The following is a 20,485-nucleotide window of genomic DNA, read 5'->3' as shown; positions in this document are numbered from 1 at the left end:
AAATTCTCCATGCAGATGTGAAACATAAAACCATCAAAACACATTTCATCTACTCATTCAGCATTATTGTCAGCAACTAATTCTATTGATCAGTTAAGAAGCAAAAGAAAAGAAGATGGCAAAGATGGTGAAGATTGCAGCTCTCGTTTTGGTGTTTGCATTGGTATTATCGGCTCATTTAGCTATGGCAGATGACAAAAACTTTGCTGAAAAAACTAAAGACAAAGTCAACAACGCAATGCATTCACCTGAAGTGAACAAAGTTAAAAGTGCTGCAGGAAATGCAGCCAAAGAAACCAAAGAGACAGCCCAAACATGGGGTCAGTGGCTCAAGAGCAAGATGGGTTAATTAATTAGCTCAGAAGGCGATTTACGTATTAATAAAGCTACGTACTATATAAATAAGGATCTTCGTGCCAGGACCAGGAGGATGACAATAATTCTCGTATGAGTATTTGCAACAGTATGAAAGCTTAATTATAGGGTTTAGAAGGGCAGAGATGTTTGGATAACGTCCAAATTAAGTGATTCATTCACTTGTTTGTAATGGTTATTTCTGAAATTTTTAATGTTATGAATAATATTGTTTTTCTAGTACTGCAAGTAAAATGTAGTTTGATTTATCCAACTTTTTTTAATTTATTTATTTATTTGAAAATCGAATCAATATCATTAACTTAAATTTGAAGCAATTATATTTATAAAAAAATTCAAAATTTCAAAAACCATTTCTGATAATTTTTCTAACTAAATAATATTATTTAAGTGGAGAAGTAGCTGCAGAATGTGTCAATTAATTAGTATTATAATAAAACAGATTGATCACCTAGTTAAATTGTTATTGAATAGTTATTTAACATAGAATTACCGGCTTTATAATGGACAATGATACGAAATTCAAATCTCATCTATTAATTGAATATTTAAATGATATAAAATAAATATGTATTTATTTATCTATAAAGTTGATTCAACATTGTGTTAGAGTAAAATTATAATTGAAATCCCATATGACAAATTTAATTTTTATATGAATCAGTAATTTGAGATGCGTGTTTAGTTTTGTGTTTATTTTCTTTGTGAAATTGGTATTAATTGTGATTTAGAGAGAATGACGAATATAATATGGGGTTAAGGTTTTGATTTGATTATACTGAAAAGAACAAAAGCATAACATGTTAGACTGTCCATTCAAATATCAGCTCAGCTATTTGAGTTGTGATAGTGATTTACACAGTAAAAAGTAAAAACTCATATTTAGACACATGGGAAAAAGATTTTTGGATCTGCATGGTGTAGAACGTATTTGAACTGTGGATTGGATAGAAAGAGACAAAGTCCAGGCCCAGATAAAGGTTTTTTTTATTTGGATCATAAACCAAAAACCAATTGGACAAAAGTTTTCTTTTAACTAAATTTCGAAATTTACTATCAACATATCATTAGTAAAAATTACATTTATCTACAAATTTTAGGCATTAATTGGAGTAAGTCATCGGTACAAATTGGAAAATTTATCTCAATATATGACTCCTATTTTAAATATGTATTGATTGTTTAAACAAAAATTAAATAAATTTATCGACACATTGATGTATTGTAAAATGGCGTTACTATAGAAGTTATATTGAATTGAACTATCCCCATAATAATCTTAATCATTATATAGCATTCAGCTACATTTTTAATCTGTTTTGTCATGTATATATAATGTTACTAGAATGCAACAATCTGAATATGCTTCTTTCAACTTTCAAAGACATCTCTTAATCTAGGGGTGTTCATTAGACCAAAACTACTGAAAAAAATAAAAGAACCAAACTAAAAATAACAAATTCGATTACTAGTCATAAAATTTAAATTATGTTTAATTTTTTTATTTTGAAATCTAAAAACCCGATATATAAGACATTTTTAAAAAACTTTTATTTTATATTTATTCAAACAGTTAAAATGTACCTTATATTATAAAATGACCTTGATTTAATTTCTTAACTTTTTTTATTTAACTTTTAGTTTTATTTTTAAAATTTTAAAATATATGTTCTTATATTTTGGTAACACCAAAAACAAAACAACCCGACTTTTATTCTTTTAATTCGGTTTGATTTTTATTATCTTAAAAAATTGATAGATTTTGACATTTTTAATATCAAAATAAACCAAATGCTAGAGGTGCAAACGAGTTAAGCTATTCACGAGTTATTTGAGATGGACTCAAAAACTTAAATCGAGCTTGAACTTCAACTATCCAAATTTAATCTTCAGTCAAGTTTGGGTATCAAATAAAGCAACTCGTTAGGTTCGCAAGCGTAAACAAGCCTCTTACATGCATAAAACAATAATTTAGTTTTTTTTATATATATATTATCTTTTTATACCTCCCTAAATATAGGACTATATCATTTTAATTGACCGAAATTCATATCTATAGAATAAAATATTTTTAATACATTACAATTATAATTTTTTGATTTTTCTATTAAATTAAGCCTACTCGATCTTGGATGTCATTCGAACTCGATCTTGAAAATTTAAAGCTATTCAAGTTCCAATTCCAGTTTGAACTTGTGTAACACATTTGGACTCGAGCTTGAGATAACTCGGAGCTCGGCTTGTTTACACCTCTGCGGGGCATGCACACCCTTATACCTGATGAAGCATTCAGTCTGAAACTCTTTTGCATATGTTATTGCTAAAACTTAATCACTTCAACTGCCAGATATAACTATATATCCTATGAACTAGTTCACAATCAAGCATGATCTTAATCTTCCTAAACACTTGCGAAATTAAATTCTTAAGCAAAAAAAAGTGACATATATAATGCCAATTTAATTCAATACAGACAAACAATGCAAGATTATGCTAACTCATAACATTCTATTGAGAATAAAGAAAAAGAATGCAAGAAAAGAAAATTATTAAAACATAGCTGCAAATTTTACAAATGTCTGATTGAAGATTTCCCATTCAAGAACCTTGCTAATTCCATCTCTTCTTTTATAAATCTCTTCCTAATGATCATCATCACCTACAAGTTTAATAATAACCATATATCTACATGCCTGAACCAATCATGTCGTCTTTAAAGAAAGGATTAAGGTTCTTAATTTTCTTGATTAGAGCGGCTCTTGCGGTTCTTGCTCATGCCCGTGCTCGTGCTCATGCTCCTGCAGATTTCTTCTTACAGTCTTGTTATTATGCATCCACACTTTGAAAACTTGTCTTCTAACTCCAACTTCTGCGCAAAATTTGTTTACTTCTTCTTCATCTTGCTTGTTAATCCTCCACCCAACTTTCTCTGCAAACTCCATCATTTTAATCTTCTGATCTTGACTAAATTTTGTCCTGAACCTTTTCTTTGATAAAACATAAGGAGGTGGAGGCGGTACTCCGTCAGCATTAGATTGGAAACCGTTAAGATCTTCACTTGATGACTCGGTGCCTCCGCCTCCATAAGCCACCGTCATGGGCTGAACAAGATTTGGAACCGCTGTGGGACTGGTATTACTGTGTAACCCCATGGAATATCTTTGGTGATGCAGCACTGTCGGAGAAGGCAATGGCGGTGGCAATTGAAGACTATGAACCATAGCATTAGCTCTTCTTGAAGTGGGACTAAACTGAGTTTCTCCGTCCACTTGCTTGCGGTGGAAGTTGCGGTGGCATTCACAAGCTGCGCATTTTAGAGCTTCGAGACTACCTTCTTCACCGCCCGGCATGAACTCACCGCAGCCGTCGAAAACATTGCCGCCGACGCTGGCCGCGTGGTTTCTGAGACACTCCCGGTACCTGATTTTGGAGTTGGATCCTTTAGAAATAGTTGAAAATCGATCTGAGTTGGGAGATCTTGGTTGTCTATGGTGATCTAGGGTTTGGGTGTAAGTGAGAATAGTAGTAGTATTAGTGTTACCGTTATGATTCCCGTCTCTTCTTCTTTCTACACCTGTTGATTGATGACTGTAACTTGACGTATCTTGACCTCTTAATTCCATTCTTAAGCTCAAATCTCTAATAATTTTTCTCTCTTGATCTACTATTTTTTTAAACTAAACCAAACATTCAAATCTTGAAGCTAAGCTAAGCTACCTGTTGGTGATTACAAATTCTACCTACCAAAGAATAATAAACTAACTAAATATGCCTATTAACCAAACTTAATCATGCAAAAGAGCGTAATTATCTCACCAGAAAAGAAAAGCTGGCTGCAGACAGAAAGATTAACAGAAACAAAAAAGAAAATTTAGGGTTTATGGGCACAGCTTTGAGTTTGGTTTGGTGCAAAAAATGGGGTGATGATGGGGTTTGGGTTAGGAGAGTTAAAGGAGGGGACTGTGCTTCAGTGATTCCAACAAGCCAACTACATATCCAACAAGAGACAGCTTGGTTGCCTGTGATGAAGCCAGAGGGTATGTATATTATTATAGGTATACTGTAAGATTCAATTTTTATGCGTATGTATAGCTATAAAAGAGAAAAAATTAAAAAAAAAATAGTAGTGGTACAGATGAGATTAAGATGTTTTTTGATTTTTGAGTTTTGATTTTGGTGTGAAGAAAGAAACAACCGACAACGTCATGTTCAGCCATCTCCCACGCCCTGCCACAAAGGGGACCCACTTTACCCCTTCATTATTGCCCTTCCTTCCATTTCTTATCTTTAACCCACTTGACCCCTCCAAATCACCAAACAGATTTATGTACTACTACTGATAATTACCTTTTCACCCTTCTTTTCCATTACCCTCACCTCAAATTTTCTTATTTAAATCCATTTCTATTCCATTAATTTGTACAAATCCAGCCAGCAGTTCTTTTTATTTACCCTCAATCATTTAATATTAGATCATGTTTGGTTCATGAAATAGAATAGTTATTTCATAAAGAATGGAATAACTATTTTTTAGTTTTTAAGAGGCAGAAGGTACAAAAAAACCCTTGTAATTTTCATAAAAATACAAATCAGCCCTTTTATTTTTTTAAGGTATAATTAAGCCCTTTTTGTTTTCAAAAAGAACAAATAACCCCTTTCATCCAGCATCATTAGAAACACTCGTTAATGGCTGACATGTCTGTCATAATCATATAGGAAAAAAATTCAAAAATAATTTTAATGTTTAAAATATTTACCGAAAATGTGAGGGGGCAAGTGTCCCAAAAGTAAACTAAAAGGGTTTATTTATTCGATTTTAAAACAACAAGGGTTTAATTGTTCAATTTTAAAAACACGAGGGCTTAATTGTGCCCAAAAAAAGTAAAAGGGCTGATTTGTACTTTTGAGAAAAAGTCGAGGGTTTTTTTGTACCTTCTGCCTTTTTAAGAGGAATGTTTATTCCACAAAATCATGGATAGCAATTCTTTGGAATACCAATTCTATAAATCAAAGCAAAGAATTGTCATTCTATACGGAATAGCTATTCCATTCCGCACCTATTTCATGAACCAAACATGGCCTTATTAATTGCATTCGCCCGTATTAAAAAAATTTAGTTTGTACTTTTTTTGTCTTAATATAATTATTTATTTTTTAATGTTATATCATTTTAAAATATAATTAATGTTTTAAAATTTTAAAATTATTTTTATTTTTTATTATATTTTTAGTAAATACTATGACTATTTCACTTCTCTAAAACAATAATAATTTTAAATAAAAACAATATAAAAAATTTAATTTGCTAAAAATAAGCAAATATTTGAAAAAAAAATAAAAATAGACAATATTATGGACCAAAGAAAGTTATAATATAATATAAAAAATTATATTAATAATATCTTAGCATTTACAAATTTATTATTTTAATGTATAAATTTATTTCATTTTTATTAGTATTTAACTTTTAAAAATAGCAAATAAGTACTTTGATAATTTAATCATTAAATAAGATCAAATATAGATCAAACAAGTATTTTTAATAACATATAGTTAAATATATTTAAAGTTTACTTTACCTTTTTTTATTAAGTTAGTGAGCGAAACAATTGTAAATACTTTTAATAAGATTCATTTCTTAAAATAAAATATTGATATTCAAATAACATATTCATAAAAGTTTAGACGTCATTGATATATTGTTTGAATAATAATATTTTATGAAATTTTTTAAGATTATATAATTATCTTATGTTTTTCTCTTTAATTCTAAATATTTTATATAATTGAAACCCCTTATAAAGAGGAGTTAATTAGTTAATGAAATGGAAAAATAATTATGATTAATGAAAAATAAAATATTAGGAAAATAATATTTTTCGAAATCTATGAAATAAAACAATAATACTTATTTAGATTCACGAGGTAATAATCCAAATTAATTTTTTTTTTTCTGAGATTCATGTTAGTATCAATAATACACCGTTTATAACCCTAAAGTAATGTATAGTTATGAGTTATGAATATGTAAAGCAGTAAATAGTGAAATTGAAGAGTAAAAGTAAAAAGTGTGGAAATGCAAGTGGGGTTGGTCCACAGGGAAAGAAAGGTTGTCATGTAGTGAAGGTGATTGAGAGAAGAGCGGGTTAATAATGTGGGGATATGATATGAGTCTGTAAATTCTGCAAAACCACGCTTCTTCCCAAACATGTCTTTACTTTTCTGCGATGCAATCGATGCCTTCGTTCCTGTTATGGCTTTGCCATTTTCTCCGTTGCAGTATATATCAACTGTTCATCTTTTTCATTATTTCTTCATTGCACCAATAGAATTCCATAAACGATACAATCACAACTCTGCCTGCTGCACCACTCTCTGCTTCTGTTTTTCATTCTTTTATGTTTTGTCGTCACCTTCCTTTTCCTGTTCTCTTACCATTTTCCGTGTATAATCTAATGATAATTCTGCAACTCCACAGTTGAAAAAAGTTTGCAAATTATTATGAACGAAATTCAAAGAAAAAGCAAACGTATTTTCAAAATGATAAGCCAATTGTTTTTGTGTTAGAAATATGAAAAGGGTTGAGGATGATGGGCTTTCTTTCTTTTGGCCCAGTAGCTGTACTACATCTAGAGAAAATTACAGGAATGGGCTAAACAAGGGCCTTTACTACAAAAATGCTAAGCCTTCCCAAATCTTACACATGTGCTAATTTTTTCTTTACTTGTTTGAGCTGATAACGGGGAATTATTACATTCAATACATAAATGATCTCAGCCTTACATGTGGCACATAATTGGAAAAAAAATCACTTGCTTTTTGGATGCCCAATTATTCATCACTTGCTGCCGCCCGCCGCTGCCGCCCGGAATCCCTTACCGCCGCTGCCCGGAAAGTCATTTTCAGACAAGAACGACCGTTCTCAGTCTGAGAACGGTCGTTCTCGTCTGAGAAATCGTTCTTAGACGAGAACGACGTGTTCTCATCTGAGAAAAATTGTTCTCAGACGAGAACGATCTGTTCTCAGACGAGAACGACCTGTTCTCAGACGAGAACAGGCCGTTCTCGTCTGAGAACAGGTGAGAATCCCGTTCTCACTTGTTCTCAGACGAGAACGGATCTGTTCTCGTCTGAGAACAGGTTTGTTCTCAGACTGAGAACAGCACCGGCGGCATAGAATCCATGGCGGAGGGAAAGGAAAAAAAAAAGAAGAAGAAGGGGAAAAAAGGGAAAAAAGATCCCTAAATTTTTATAAAGTAATAAAAAAAAATTAAATTTATAAATTATAAAGATACATTACTGATACATCATAAATACATTAATAATATCCTTAATAGTATATGCGTCACTTCGTCAATGATGGTACCTCAATGCCTTCAAAATACATTTTCGATACATTTCTTATGAATATCCATACATCTCCGATACATCTCTGATACATCATCAATACATATCAAAAACAGCTTATACATATCAGATACATTTTAGATGTATTTGTTAGATACATCTTTCATATACAATTAAAACATGATAAATATATCCTTAATACGTATCATTGATAAATATTTTGTACAAATTACAGAGCATGTGGCATATTTTTATTTTAATATATGTTATAGATACATTTCAACTACCCGTAAATTATATATTCAATGCGTTAAATATACAATTCAAATAAAAATACTATACATATTGGATACATCAATGATACATTATAGATACATCACCTGATACGTCATAGATGTACCACCGTTACATTATAGATACATTATTGATACATCATAAATACATCAATAATACATTACCGATGCATCTTTGATACATCGTAGATACATCAATCGATTTTTAAACTAGTGGAGTAGCCCATACAAGTGATAATTATATGTTAACGCTAGTTCATCTTTGATCACAAGTCAATTTAATTATTATGCTCGAGAGAGTGTTAGAAAATGAGACCATGAGTAAAGCATTCTCTCTTATGATACATTGCAGACTAAATTTTTTTTAAACTGTAATTTTGTTATAACATAAATGTTAAGTTATGATACATTATAGATACACGTTTGATGTATAATTTGTACATTGTAATTTTTATATTAAAATTGATAGATTATTATAAGAGGCTATTGATATTATTTAATGCGTGAATTTTAATTAAAATATGTGATACATATATCTTTTAATTTAAGATATATTATACATACACCTTCGAGACACATAAATAATACATATTAATAATATATTTATTTATTTATTTATTTATTTTTGTTAAAGAAAAATGAAAAAATAATAATCAAATATGTCCTTGATACATATCCGATACATAACAGATACATAAATGATACATGTTTGAATAGTTTTGACAAACTGACGCGTGATTGGTGCACAGCTCTGATGCGCGTGGCAGACACATGTCAGACGCGTTTCTGACGCGTTTTTGACCTATTCTGACGCGTTTTTTACTTTTTTGACTTGTTTTGTGTGTGCCATGTGTTGCATCCTCATTGGAAAGGTATTAAATGTAAAGTTTCAGCTTTTTGAGGTGCTCATGTAATATTTCAACAAACTTAGCATTTTTGTTATTTTCTTCCATTTTTTGAATATTTTTGTTATCTTCTCCTACATCTAGCTAGTTTCGACCCGGCCTCGAACTATAACTGGCCCTGAGCTGGCCAAATTCAGAACCAGATCAATATCGGTTTGGAATCGAGAACTAACCGCTTCCGAATTGGTTGAATTACAGCCGGTTCCTGTTTTCGCCGAAAAACTTACAAATGAAGAAATATCTAGAAACATCTTCTATCCGAGTCACTTGGATGAAGTGGATTAAAATCCAAATAATTAAAAAGGACTTCTATAAAAATACCTAATAAAAAATATATTTATAGTATAATATAACTTCAAACTGCAAGTTTTTAGTCATATGTTAGTGCATCTCTATCTTTACTTTTTTACTACCAGTTTCAAACAGTTTCTAAAAACACAATTTGCAACTATTTATAAAAAATGCTTCTTATACAAATGGTTTCAAACAATTTCTAAAAACACATTTCGAAACCATTTCTAAAACAATTTTTAAAAAAAGGCTTAAATGCATAAAAAATCACCAACTTTAGCGTGTTTTTGGTATTTAACATAAACTTTAAATTTTGGCATAAAAATACACGAACTATCTGATTTTTGCAATAATAACACGAACATCATTTTGGGCATAAAACGACACCGTTTCTCCCCTAAAACGGCACCGTTTTTGCCTTAAAACGACATCGCTTTTTGAAAAAAATGCAAACTTGGTCTTATATGCAAAATTTTGATAGTTCATGTATTTTTACGCCAAAATTAAAAGTTCGTGTTAAATACCAAAAATACGCGAAAGTTGGTGATTTTTTGTGCATTTAAGCCTTAAAAAAATTGAGTAGGTTTTATAAATTTTCAGATAGAGAAATAAATTTTCAAATCCAGAATACTTTTCGTAAATACTTTTAAAAACTGAGTATTTTTGACAGCTACTCTAATTAAACAACGCTTTTGTTATTCACGTCCAAATTAGTCTCTTTTAATCATTTTAGCCAAACCAAAATAAATTGAACAAAGGGTCAACGCGGCTCTCAAACTGTTTTTTCGAAATAAATAAGTCCATTTTAACTTTTTGGATCGATTAAACTCAAAACTTATATTTTCGAGGTCAAATAAGTCTATTTTAACTTTTTGCGTCAATTAGACCCAAAACCTTCTTAATTTAGGTCAATTTACCCAAAAATGTGCACCTCAAATGTGGACTTATTTGACACTAATTGACTCAAGTGACTTATTTGACTTTGAAAGCATAAATTTTGGGTCTACTTAACCCAAAAAAATTAAATGAACTTATTTGATTCCAAGACACGAGTTTGAGGGCGGTGTTAACCCTTTATTCAAAATAAATTTTAATTTGTCTAATTGAAATTAATGATTTGGTCATTTTTCGCTCATCCTTAATTGTATGATTAAATATGATTATTTAATAAGAATATATTAAATAAATAGTAAAATTTAAAAGTTTATACATAAATTACGAAATATTACAAATAATTTATGATAGAATTTAATTATAATCCGAAAATAGAGACGTTTTGGTTTCATCGAATGACGATTTCATAACCTTTGCGCTAATTCATATAATTAATAATATAGTCTTACGTCAAAATTTGAAGTGCATGTCTAACCCGAGCGCTCACAAGAATTTAAATGTTTCCATTTGTCAATATAAATTTTTAAATCTCTAATTTTATTATAACATTTGAGGTGACTAATTCTTACATGGCTTGCTTTAATTATGTCTTCGGCATTTCTCTAAATTGGTCCTATAATTAAAAGATTAAGTAGTATTGAAGTCATAATAAGATTTAATTTTATGCTCTTAGTATGGCAAATCATACAAAGGATAGTATTAGATAATACAAAAGTAGTTATCAAGGAAGACAAAGTTGCTCTCACAAATGAGAATGCAGAGATGGACGAGTTACAGTATCGGAAAGTGAACCAAATCCTATTATTCTTCTACCTTCTTTCTCTTTAATCTTATTTTCTCCGGCAAACGGCGACAACCTCACATTATCACCGGTATTATTATTAAACACTGCCTCCATAACTACACTCATTTTCGCACCAATAAGCTTATTTTTAGCCGCCCATCTTTGAATCTTGCCCGAAGTTGTTTTCGGAAGATCACCACTCTTCACAAGCACAACTAACCCTACTTCCACCCTCTCTTCTTCCATAACACCTTTCTTGATTCTTTCACATATTTTCTTCAAAGCTTCGGAATCTTTTTCACTTCTTTGCATCTCTGCAACAATAGTTATTGTATTCGAAATCTCCAAAGCAGCCAGACAGCCTCCGCGAAGAAACTTAGGACAGCTTTTATAAGCTGCAGTTTCTATGTAATGAGGATGTATTTCTTCGCCATTTTTGAGTTTGATAACATCTGAACATCGTCCGGTTACATACAGATATCGTTCTTCTCCTTTAATGATTCCTCGATCACCGGTTCGGACAAAGCACCGGCGGACGCTGTTGTTGAGTCTTGCTTGGAATATTTCGCGGGTTAATGACGGGTGGCCGAGATAACCAGAACAATTGCTCGGAGATGAAACCCAAATCTCACCTTCTGTTCCGTCAGAAACTGGTTCGTGTGAGTCTTCATTTACTACTAGAATCTCCATGTCCTCTTCTTCTTCATCATCTTGATGATCGTTTTGTGAATTGAGTTTTGCAATAGGTAAAAGCTTGTTATAGGATGGAAAATAAGCAAAATTGTTGTTTTTGTTTTTACTCCAAGCTGTTGAAACAAAGGTGCAATTTTCTGCTAACCCATAAGATGGAGAAATGCAACTAGGGTTTAATCCAAAAGGCTTGAACATATTGACGAATTCTTCAACTGATGACTTGTAAATTGGCTCGTTAATGAGTATTAAGTTTCGTAAACTCCACAGATTTAAAAAACGGGTTAAAGCGTTTCCTACTCCACCGCGCTTAACAACAAGCGGCAATGTGAAAGAAGGAACAGGAGTGCAGGTACCTTTGAATTCTGTAATCAGCTCAAGCCATAGCCTAGGCCGCGATAAAAATGCTGCAGGTGAAGTTAGTATACATGTTGCTCCAGAGATAATAGTAAGCAACAAAAACTGAAGGCCGCAATCGTGGTACTGAGGCAACCAAGAGACTATAACACTATTTGGATGGAGATCATAAGCTTTTCTCGCGACTCTTACGTTATGCACAGCTGATCCAGCGGTCACAATTACAGGTTTCGGAATTCCAGTAGCACCTGAAGTGTACTGAATCAGGTAGACTTCATTTGTGCTGCAACCATTATACGAAGAAGAACTGGACTTATTCTTTTCTTTGAGATCGCTAGTAGAAATCCATCTGAGCTGTTGCAGCAACTTAACGAGCTTATTATCATCAGTGGAGGTTGAAGATACTGAGAAAGTGTATCTTTGAACACTCGCGATGTAATCACAAGTAGCTATTGCAGCTTTCGGTTTCGTCTGGGAGAGAACTCGTACGAAGTGGTGATAGCTTTGGTCATTAAAAGAAGGGTTAGGTGGACAAATTGGTATGCACGAAAGGCCAGCTCTTTGACAGCCGAAGATGAGTTCGATAAGTTGAAGACCAGGAGGGCATAAAATGACAACAGTATCACTTCTAACAAGTGGTACAAGTAGATGAGAAGAAATTGACTCAACTGACTCATTTAGCTGAGAATATGTAAGAACTGAACGGGCACTAGGCGAGCCATCTTCAACCCAAATGAAGGCTGGCTTGGAACCAAAAGCAGGCAGGCTAGCCCAAACTGGGATATAGAGGTCTGCCACTGGCTGGTCAGGAAAAGAAGGGTCATAATTCTCGTAGTCCATAAATAAGAAAGTTGGTATCTTTTTGGCTGAGGAACTAATAAGCTTGGGACAATTAATTTATAGCAAGCGAATATGAAAATTTAATAAAATGATAACTTAAAATAATTGGAGAAACCAAGAAGAAAAATGCTAGAATAAACAGATATTCCAGTTTTTCTGTAGCAAAAAAACAATGTTGGCCAAGAATATCCTAAGGACATTCACTGTTAAAAGTTTTAAAAAGAGTGAAGCATGTCCAATTACTGATGTTTTCATATCCTTTGTCTTATAATCTTTGTATGATTATTGAGTGACTAATCACTGCATATCTGTAGCCGTCCCATATTTTGTTTGCTTCCTAGTTAAGAACTCATCAAATAATTTGCTAAATTTAATTAAACAATTACAAAAAACAAGTTAAACAGAAATACTAATTATTAGAGATAATTAGCAGAAGAAGAAAAAAACACAATGTCAAAAGTGCAATTAGAGAAGGCAAGATGGGGGCAGGATATTTCCGTCTGCCCCATGACTGAAAATGTAGCACATCCAACGCATTTAGAAATTTCGGAAAATAATCCGTTACTTATCACTCTAAATCAAAGTTGTAGACTCAAAAGTTTTTTCAGAAGTAGATGAATTAGCGGACCTGAGATCATGTCACGTATCCACTCCCCTTTTTTTTTTTTGAAACCACTCCCCTTAAAACTGCTCATAAATAATGGTTAAATTCGCTGGCCTCAGTCTCTCTTCGGCCTGAGGAGAAGACTAATCCCAGAAGACCAAAACGATGGAACGGGGCAATAGGAGGTTTTTGTGGCTAGGTGATAAAAAGAACCAAAATCATTGCTTTTGTGCTGTGGGTGTTAGTGACAATAATAAAATCATTGTTGGATTGAATAATTGATATGGTAGCCAAAATGCAGTTAAAATTTTTGAGATAATCCATTAATAGTCAGTAGCATTGCGCTCTAATGGAAAATATAGAATACACAGCCAAACCACAACTAAGACAAAAAGAATGTAGCTCTTTTGACTCTATATTGTCTAGTAAGAGAGTATCGATAATAAAATCCGGTCTCTTAAACAAAGACAATAGAATTTCAGCAGAGGGAGCTTTGCTAAAACGTAAGACCAAGTTCACTAGACAACTATATTCTCTCTAAAGTACTTGGATGTCCATTCCCTTCCATCACTTATCAGTACCTTTTCTTGCTCTCTAAGCTCTTGTCGAACTGATTGCTGGATAAAAGTTGTTAACAAATTCCTCATACCGACAACCGATCATTGTCCCCATGCACAGGCCCTAAATAACATGAATCATCATAGGATAAGAAAATGAAGAAAAAAAAAAGATATTAAAAATGCGTCGTGATACGTGCATAACTGCTCCAAAGAAGTGCAATTCATAAAATTAATTTTCCATGTGACAATCAGTGTTTTATATGTTTAAACTGAATCAGAAATTTCTTCATTGGAAACTATAAATTAGATTGGATATCTATAGGCCATAACATTGGCTAGGGCCCTAATTTTCCAATGGACGCTACATTCACAAGGAGAAGAGCGAGAAAGAGCAGAGATAAAGATTAGCCTCCCAAGTAACTCAAGATATGGCGTTTGGCATACAACAGTAAAAGGTACCATATATGACAACTAGGGAGATTCTTAATATGATTTTGTAATTCAGAAGGGAAAAAAATACTGAGAACAAGGACATAACTAGTTTAATCCTAATAGAGACAATAACAAAGAAACAAAAGCATCATACTTGAAAAGTTCTTACAAGATGAATAGTACAAAACAAAAGAAGGCAGAAGCAACATGATAGTGGTACAAGCTAACTCTTAACCATGAATTTTGATTCCAAATTAGACATGTCACATTGTTTAAGGTAGTTCCTCTATCATTCTGGCTAAAGATTGTACTGGGGGTAGACATGTAATGCTGTCTCTCAGACTCCACCAATCTGTTACCAGCTCGTTTTATTTTTATACAAAGTTACTCCGGTGTCTGCCAGAGTTGGATACTTGGATAGAATTGTCTTACAACATTAGGAAATGTCAGTCGTAAGCGAATTCAACGATGCTCTACGAGTAAATACAGAACCAATGCTCATTGTGTTCATTATTCAGCAATTACAAACTATCTACGCAATTATTTTCAATGCCTAGAAAGAAAAATCTCAAAAAAGCGGCTTATTCATGATTGTCCACAATATCCAACAACTTGTGATCAAATTGTGAAATACAGATATATCAACGTCTATGGAACTCATAAGGATAAGACACAGTAGCAGTCCTGATAAGCCAAAGGTTAGTTGTAGCCATCCATCAACTAGGGGAACTCTATTCTAAAGTACATGTGATTTGCCAGGTATCTTTGAATTTGAGTTATGAATCCTAATTCATTGAGTTCATTCCAGATGCACAAAAAGCAGGCAACATACTCTGAAACACAGTCCTTTCTTTTTCACGCAATATACATGAAGATACATGGTTTCACCGCATTTGTCCATGGAATTTAGAAGAACAACAATGTTTTCTTTTTGTATTTTCTCTCTCCCTAAAAAATAGAATTAAGAAAAAAGTAATAGTGCACCTTATACCATATAAAATATCAACACACGTCTAAGATTACTACATTTGGGTTCCTCCTCTTCTAAATGAGATATGGATCTCGAAAAAGTGGAGATCTATGGTTTTCTTCGTATCAAGAGTAATGACACAGACACAGAAACAAGAATTAGTTAGTATATGCCAATCTACTTGTCCATATATTCTTGTTTCAATTGGAAAGACAGCTATAACCTTTCCCACTATTCTTCATAGGAATACAGGTTGGCTCCTTTCCTTTAGAAATATTAAAATCCAGATATTTTTTCAATGTTGCAAGATTGCAGCTATTATTTTTCAAACGTAAATAAGGCTACACCATCTGGAAACAAGAGGTCGCAAATACATAACAATCAGAAAGCTACATGTTAAAACAAGATGCAAGGAATTCAGGTTGGGAAACAAATATTTTTGAGTTTGCTAAGAACTTATATTACAGCTAATCACTACTGAAAAGTCTTCTTACAGTTTTTCCTAGCATAGACAAAATTATACTACAAAAATGACAATCACAAACTCCCCACCAGGGTTTAACCAGACTGTTTTAATATATACTGACAACAAGGAACTCTAAGTTGCAAATAAAATGGACATTCTCTAAAGCATAAAGCTTTAGTTAAAATGTAATGCAGAAGAAAGGTAGATAACCATAACGAAGAGAAAATTATACATACCCAAGGTTGAGAATGCTATTAATTGGGTCAAGAAGCTGTGGTTGCTGCTGATCCTCCCGCTGCTGTTGAGTCAAAGCAGCACTAGTTGCGACTGCCACAGCACTTGAAGGCGAGCCTTTTGCCTCAATAAATCTCCAAAGATACCAAGAAGCAACTGACCTATATGGTCTCCATTTTTCACATAGCTGATCCATGTGGGATGGGCGAGGCAAATCGTCCAAATTATACAGCAGCTGGACTCCTTTCCTTATACCAAGATCATTAATAGGCAAAACATCAGGTCTGTGCAAAGAGAAAATCATAAACATATGCACAGACCAAGAACCAATTCCATTAACCATAGTAAGCATAGTGAAGAGAGACTTATCATCCATATTTACAATTGATGAATCTGATAATATCCCATTATGATACTTTCTAGCAAGATCATGTAAATAACTCGCTTTCCGCCCTGAAACCCCAATTTGTCTAAGCTGTTGGGGAGTCAGAGCAATAACAGTGTCAGGAACCACGCCGCCCTCTCCGCCACATAGAGAAATAAAACGAGTATATATTGAGGTCCCGGCTTTGAATGCTAGCTGCTGGTATAGGATGCTACGAGTCAATGCCAGAAAAGGAGTGTGAAATGTGTCAAAAGTTGGTGGCGGATGTATGTCAATTAAAGATGAGAGAAGCGGATCGGCTTCGCGAAGATGGCGGATGGCGTTGTCTACTTCGCCATGGCAGGAGAGTGATCTTGCGGTGACACGTGGAGGGAGGACTGCTAGGGATCGCTGCGATTGGGGGGGTTTTGTTTTGGTGGTTTTTGCGATGGTTTTGGGGGTTTCTGTAATGGTTACTTGGGCGGAATCAGCAGCGCATACCGGGGATAGTTTACGGAGTTTACGAGGACGTGAGGGTGGGATTTTGGACGGAGGAGTGGAGGTCGCCTGTGGAAGAACGATTACTTCGTAGGTTACGTTTGCGGGCCCGGTGACAGTGCTGGTGGTAATTCCAGAGTCATGCGGCGGCGGCTGAGTAGTGGATTTTGAAAGGATTTGTGATTTGAGTTCGGACTTTATTTCTGCTTCAGGTCGGGACTGGAATTGCGATTGTAATTGAGGCTGGGATTGAGAGTGGGGCTGGGGTTGGGGTTGAGCTTGGGTTTGAATTTGCTCTCCCATGTGCGATCAGTCAATAGCTAATGTTGGTTGCTGGAGGTGAAGCCGGCGACGCGGAGGCGGTCCCGGCGGAAGTTTAAGAAGAGAGAATCGGGGACATGATTGGGAGAGTGTGTGCGTTGAGTTAATGACAGACAAACTTAGAGTATTTGGATCAACTGGTTCAAGAGACAACCAGACGAGTTAGGTTACTTCTCTTGGGGTTGCCCTTTGCAATTTACATTACATATATATATATATATATATATATATATATATATATATATATATATATATATATATATATATATATATTCATATTCCCTTTTTTTTAAGAATGTAACCACGGGAAAATCCATATGTAAATATGGTATCTATTTAGATAAAAAAAAACCCATTTTTTTTATAATGGGATGTATAGAAGCTTATTCTAGTCCATAATGGAATGAACTTATAATCATCGAATCGAATCGATCGGATTTGGTGGATGGGAGGTGATGATCTCTGGTTTTGGATAGAAATCATCGCCTCTTTGCCTTTGTGTACATTTCATATTTTTCTTAATTAAATTAGTCTGTTGTGGAAATTTGGTGTGGTTTCAGAGTATTTTTACGGAATATGTATTTGGTTTATATGAGTTCGTTGAGTGTTCTGCAGATCCGATCAAGATTTTACCATTCTGGACGATCAACTGTTCCGATTCTTGATGAATCTTGTTTTATGCAGTTTTCTTGATTTTTTATACTTTTTATGTTGATTCTAGCTTGTTTTGTTGTAGATTTATGTTGGTTTCCGCAATTTATTACGGCATTTCAAGTTTCCAGTTGTTGATTTTTTCGAAAACTTGTATTCAACTCCAGCGTTGTATTTAATTCTCTCTTTAACGGTTTGTAAGGCAGATTTGCGATAAATCGATTGTGATTGTAGCATATGCCATTTTTTATTTGTCAAATCTACAAGTTCACCCTGTATCTTACACTGTAACTACTTTTGTTCCTGAGTTAATACAATGATATCCATGTTGATCTCAAATGAAAATTATCAATGTAATTTTTCCAGTTAATTTTTAGATCGATCTATTGTTTTCTTGATAAAATATAGCAGTTTTCTCTATGTTGGGCTTGTTACTGATTTTATCAACGTAATATTTATTAGAGAGATTTAGGAATTTACCTAAAATATAAAAATAATAGGATTTTATACCTCAATAAGAAAAAGTTAACAAAAATACATCATAATTTTTGCTCTTTTAGTATTATACTCTCAATATTTTAATATTTGTGGTTTTACTCTAATAATATAACATGTGTTACTTCCCTCTCTCTATCTCTCTCCTTTCTCTTTTTTTTTTCTCTTTCTTTCTCTAATCCCGATAAATTGCACATGCCATATTTTTTTTGTGCAGGTAACATTTCTTTTGTTTTTTTATCAACCTTTTGTTCATTTCTTTTGTTTATTCCATTTTTATTCTTTAATTTTTTTTATTTCTTCTTTTTTCATCATTAATTAAATTAACAAAAGTGCAGATCATACAATACCAATAAATTAAACATTTTTTTCATTTATTTTAGTATTATCAAATATTTTTTAATTTAAAAATATATACTACTATTTAAATATTTTATTATATAATAGCATATTCAAAAATTATATGAACTAGATAAAAAAGAATAGTATCACATTATCATATAATTATCACAACTTCACCTTAGCATGTAATTATCAGTGTACCATATTACATTGACATCTTATTATTATGTATGTAGCAGATTATATTATCATCTCGTTATCATAATTTTTCTATAATTTGTTTTTCATGTCATGTTATCATTTTATTATCAATAAGAACCTTATCATACTATTTTCTTCACATTATCATCTCGTTATCATAATTTTTATATAATGTTTTTCCATATGGGTATCATATTATCATACTATTATCATAACTTTGTTATTTAATTATCATCTGGCTATCACTGGTATCATGAATATTTTTGTAATTATATTTTCACGTACGTTATCATTCAATTATCATAATATTATCATACTTCATTATCATCTAGTTATCATACTGTAATGTTATGATAACGACATGATAATCAAAAACTACATAGCATTATCATTATATTATCATGAAATTCTTCTATAATTTTTTTACGTACGTTATCATAATCTTATCATCCTTCATTATCATATAGTTATCATAATATTATCATTTAAGTACAATAATACATTATCATCTCGGTATCATATGACTATATTATGATAACGAGATGATAATACAATAATAACAACATGATAATCAATTTTTTACTTTGTAGAATTTTTTTTCATGCAGTGTTATGATAACAATATGATTTTATCATAATATTACCAAAGTTTTATTATGAGAATTTATTTGACTCACTTTACAATAATTTTATCATTATATTATCGTAATCTTATCATTATCTTATCATTATATTATCATAATTTTATCATAACCAAAAAAATAAAAGAATTCACTTGTTTTCATAGTAAATGGCATCAGATACAAGTTGAGAAATTAATTCTTCATTTTTTATGTAGATATGATTTGTATTTTTTAATGTTAATACCTACCTCCATAATTATTTCCCTTTTACTCATTCAGTAGCTGCACTAAGAATAATCAAAGTCCAACCAATTAATTGAAATAATAAAACCCTAAATAAATTGAATTAGCTATCAAAATAATGAAACACATAGATATTAGAGGATACAATGGCAGAGCCACAACAAAAGTCTTAAAGCGAGCATCAACAACGACTCTTCTCATCTACCCTAATTTGCGGCTTCACTACATCTCCACCACTAAAGATCGCCTTCCGCCGTCGAGGATCCGCCTCCGCCGATCTGCCGCCGAGGATCGCCGCCGCCGTCGAGGATCGCATATTACTCTACTCTTCTTCTAAGCTCTCTTCTACTGCTGAGCTAATCAAATCATTACTTATCCGCCGCTTCCCGCTCTACTGCCACCGCCGCCGACGATTTGCATAATTCAGAGAAACAAGCAAATAGTGAAAGAGAAAGCAAAGAGTAAAGAAAAATAGATACAGCGTATTAGTTTTAAATTAGAAAAGTAAAAACATAATTAAAACAAATTATGGAGTAAAAAGATAAAGCTAAAAAAACCGAGAGTATTTTGTTTAACTTTTTGCAAGTGAGGTAGGTTTTACAAATATTTTAAAAATTGGAGTATTTTTCCTAAATTTCTCTATTTATTTTTGTAAAAAGGGCAGAACTTAAGGGTGATCAACCATTCGATTGATTAAGAACTGGCC

General features: G+C 32.6%; 3 protein-coding genes across 3 annotated transcripts; all 3 read right to left on the bottom strand.

Annotated features, from left to right (window-relative positions):
* Nucleotides 1-2,906: 2,906 nt before the first annotated feature.
* LOC126665748 (zinc-finger homeodomain protein 5) lies at nt 2,907-4,510 on the bottom strand. The gene has a single exon (XM_050358639.2). The coding sequence runs from the start codon at nt 3,996-3,998 to the stop codon at nt 3,123-3,125; it is 876 nt and encodes a 291-aa protein (XP_050214596.1). The 5' UTR covers nt 3,999-4,510; the 3' UTR covers nt 2,907-3,122.
* Nucleotides 4,511-10,780: 6,270 nt separating this feature from the next.
* LOC126661577 (uncharacterized) lies at nt 10,781-13,566 on the bottom strand. The gene has a single exon (XM_050355434.2). The coding sequence runs from the start codon at nt 12,774-12,776 to the stop codon at nt 10,848-10,850; it is 1,929 nt and encodes a 642-aa protein (XP_050211391.1). The 5' UTR covers nt 12,777-13,566; the 3' UTR covers nt 10,781-10,847.
* A 98-nt stretch (nt 13,567-13,664) lies between these two features.
* Nucleotides 13,665-17,426, bottom strand: LOC126661583 (DNA-3-methyladenine glycosylase). The gene is made up of 2 exons (XM_050355440.1): nt 16,045-17,426; nt 13,665-14,061 (listed from the first exon to the last, which is right to left on the bottom strand). The coding sequence occupies exons 1-2, from the start codon at nt 17,205-17,207 to the stop codon at nt 14,040-14,042; spliced, it is 1,185 nt and encodes a 394-aa protein (XP_050211397.1). The 5' UTR covers nt 17,208-17,426; the 3' UTR covers nt 13,665-14,039.
* Nucleotides 17,427-20,485: the final 3,059 nt, after the last annotated feature.

Source organism: Mercurialis annua, linkage group LG1-X (assembly GCF_937616625.2).
Source record: "Mercurialis annua linkage group LG1-X, ddMerAnnu1.2, whole genome shotgun sequence".
Taxonomy (NCBI): Eukaryota; Viridiplantae; Streptophyta; class Magnoliopsida; order Malpighiales; family Euphorbiaceae; genus Mercurialis; species Mercurialis annua.
This window is presented reverse-complemented; position numbering and strand designations above follow the sequence as displayed.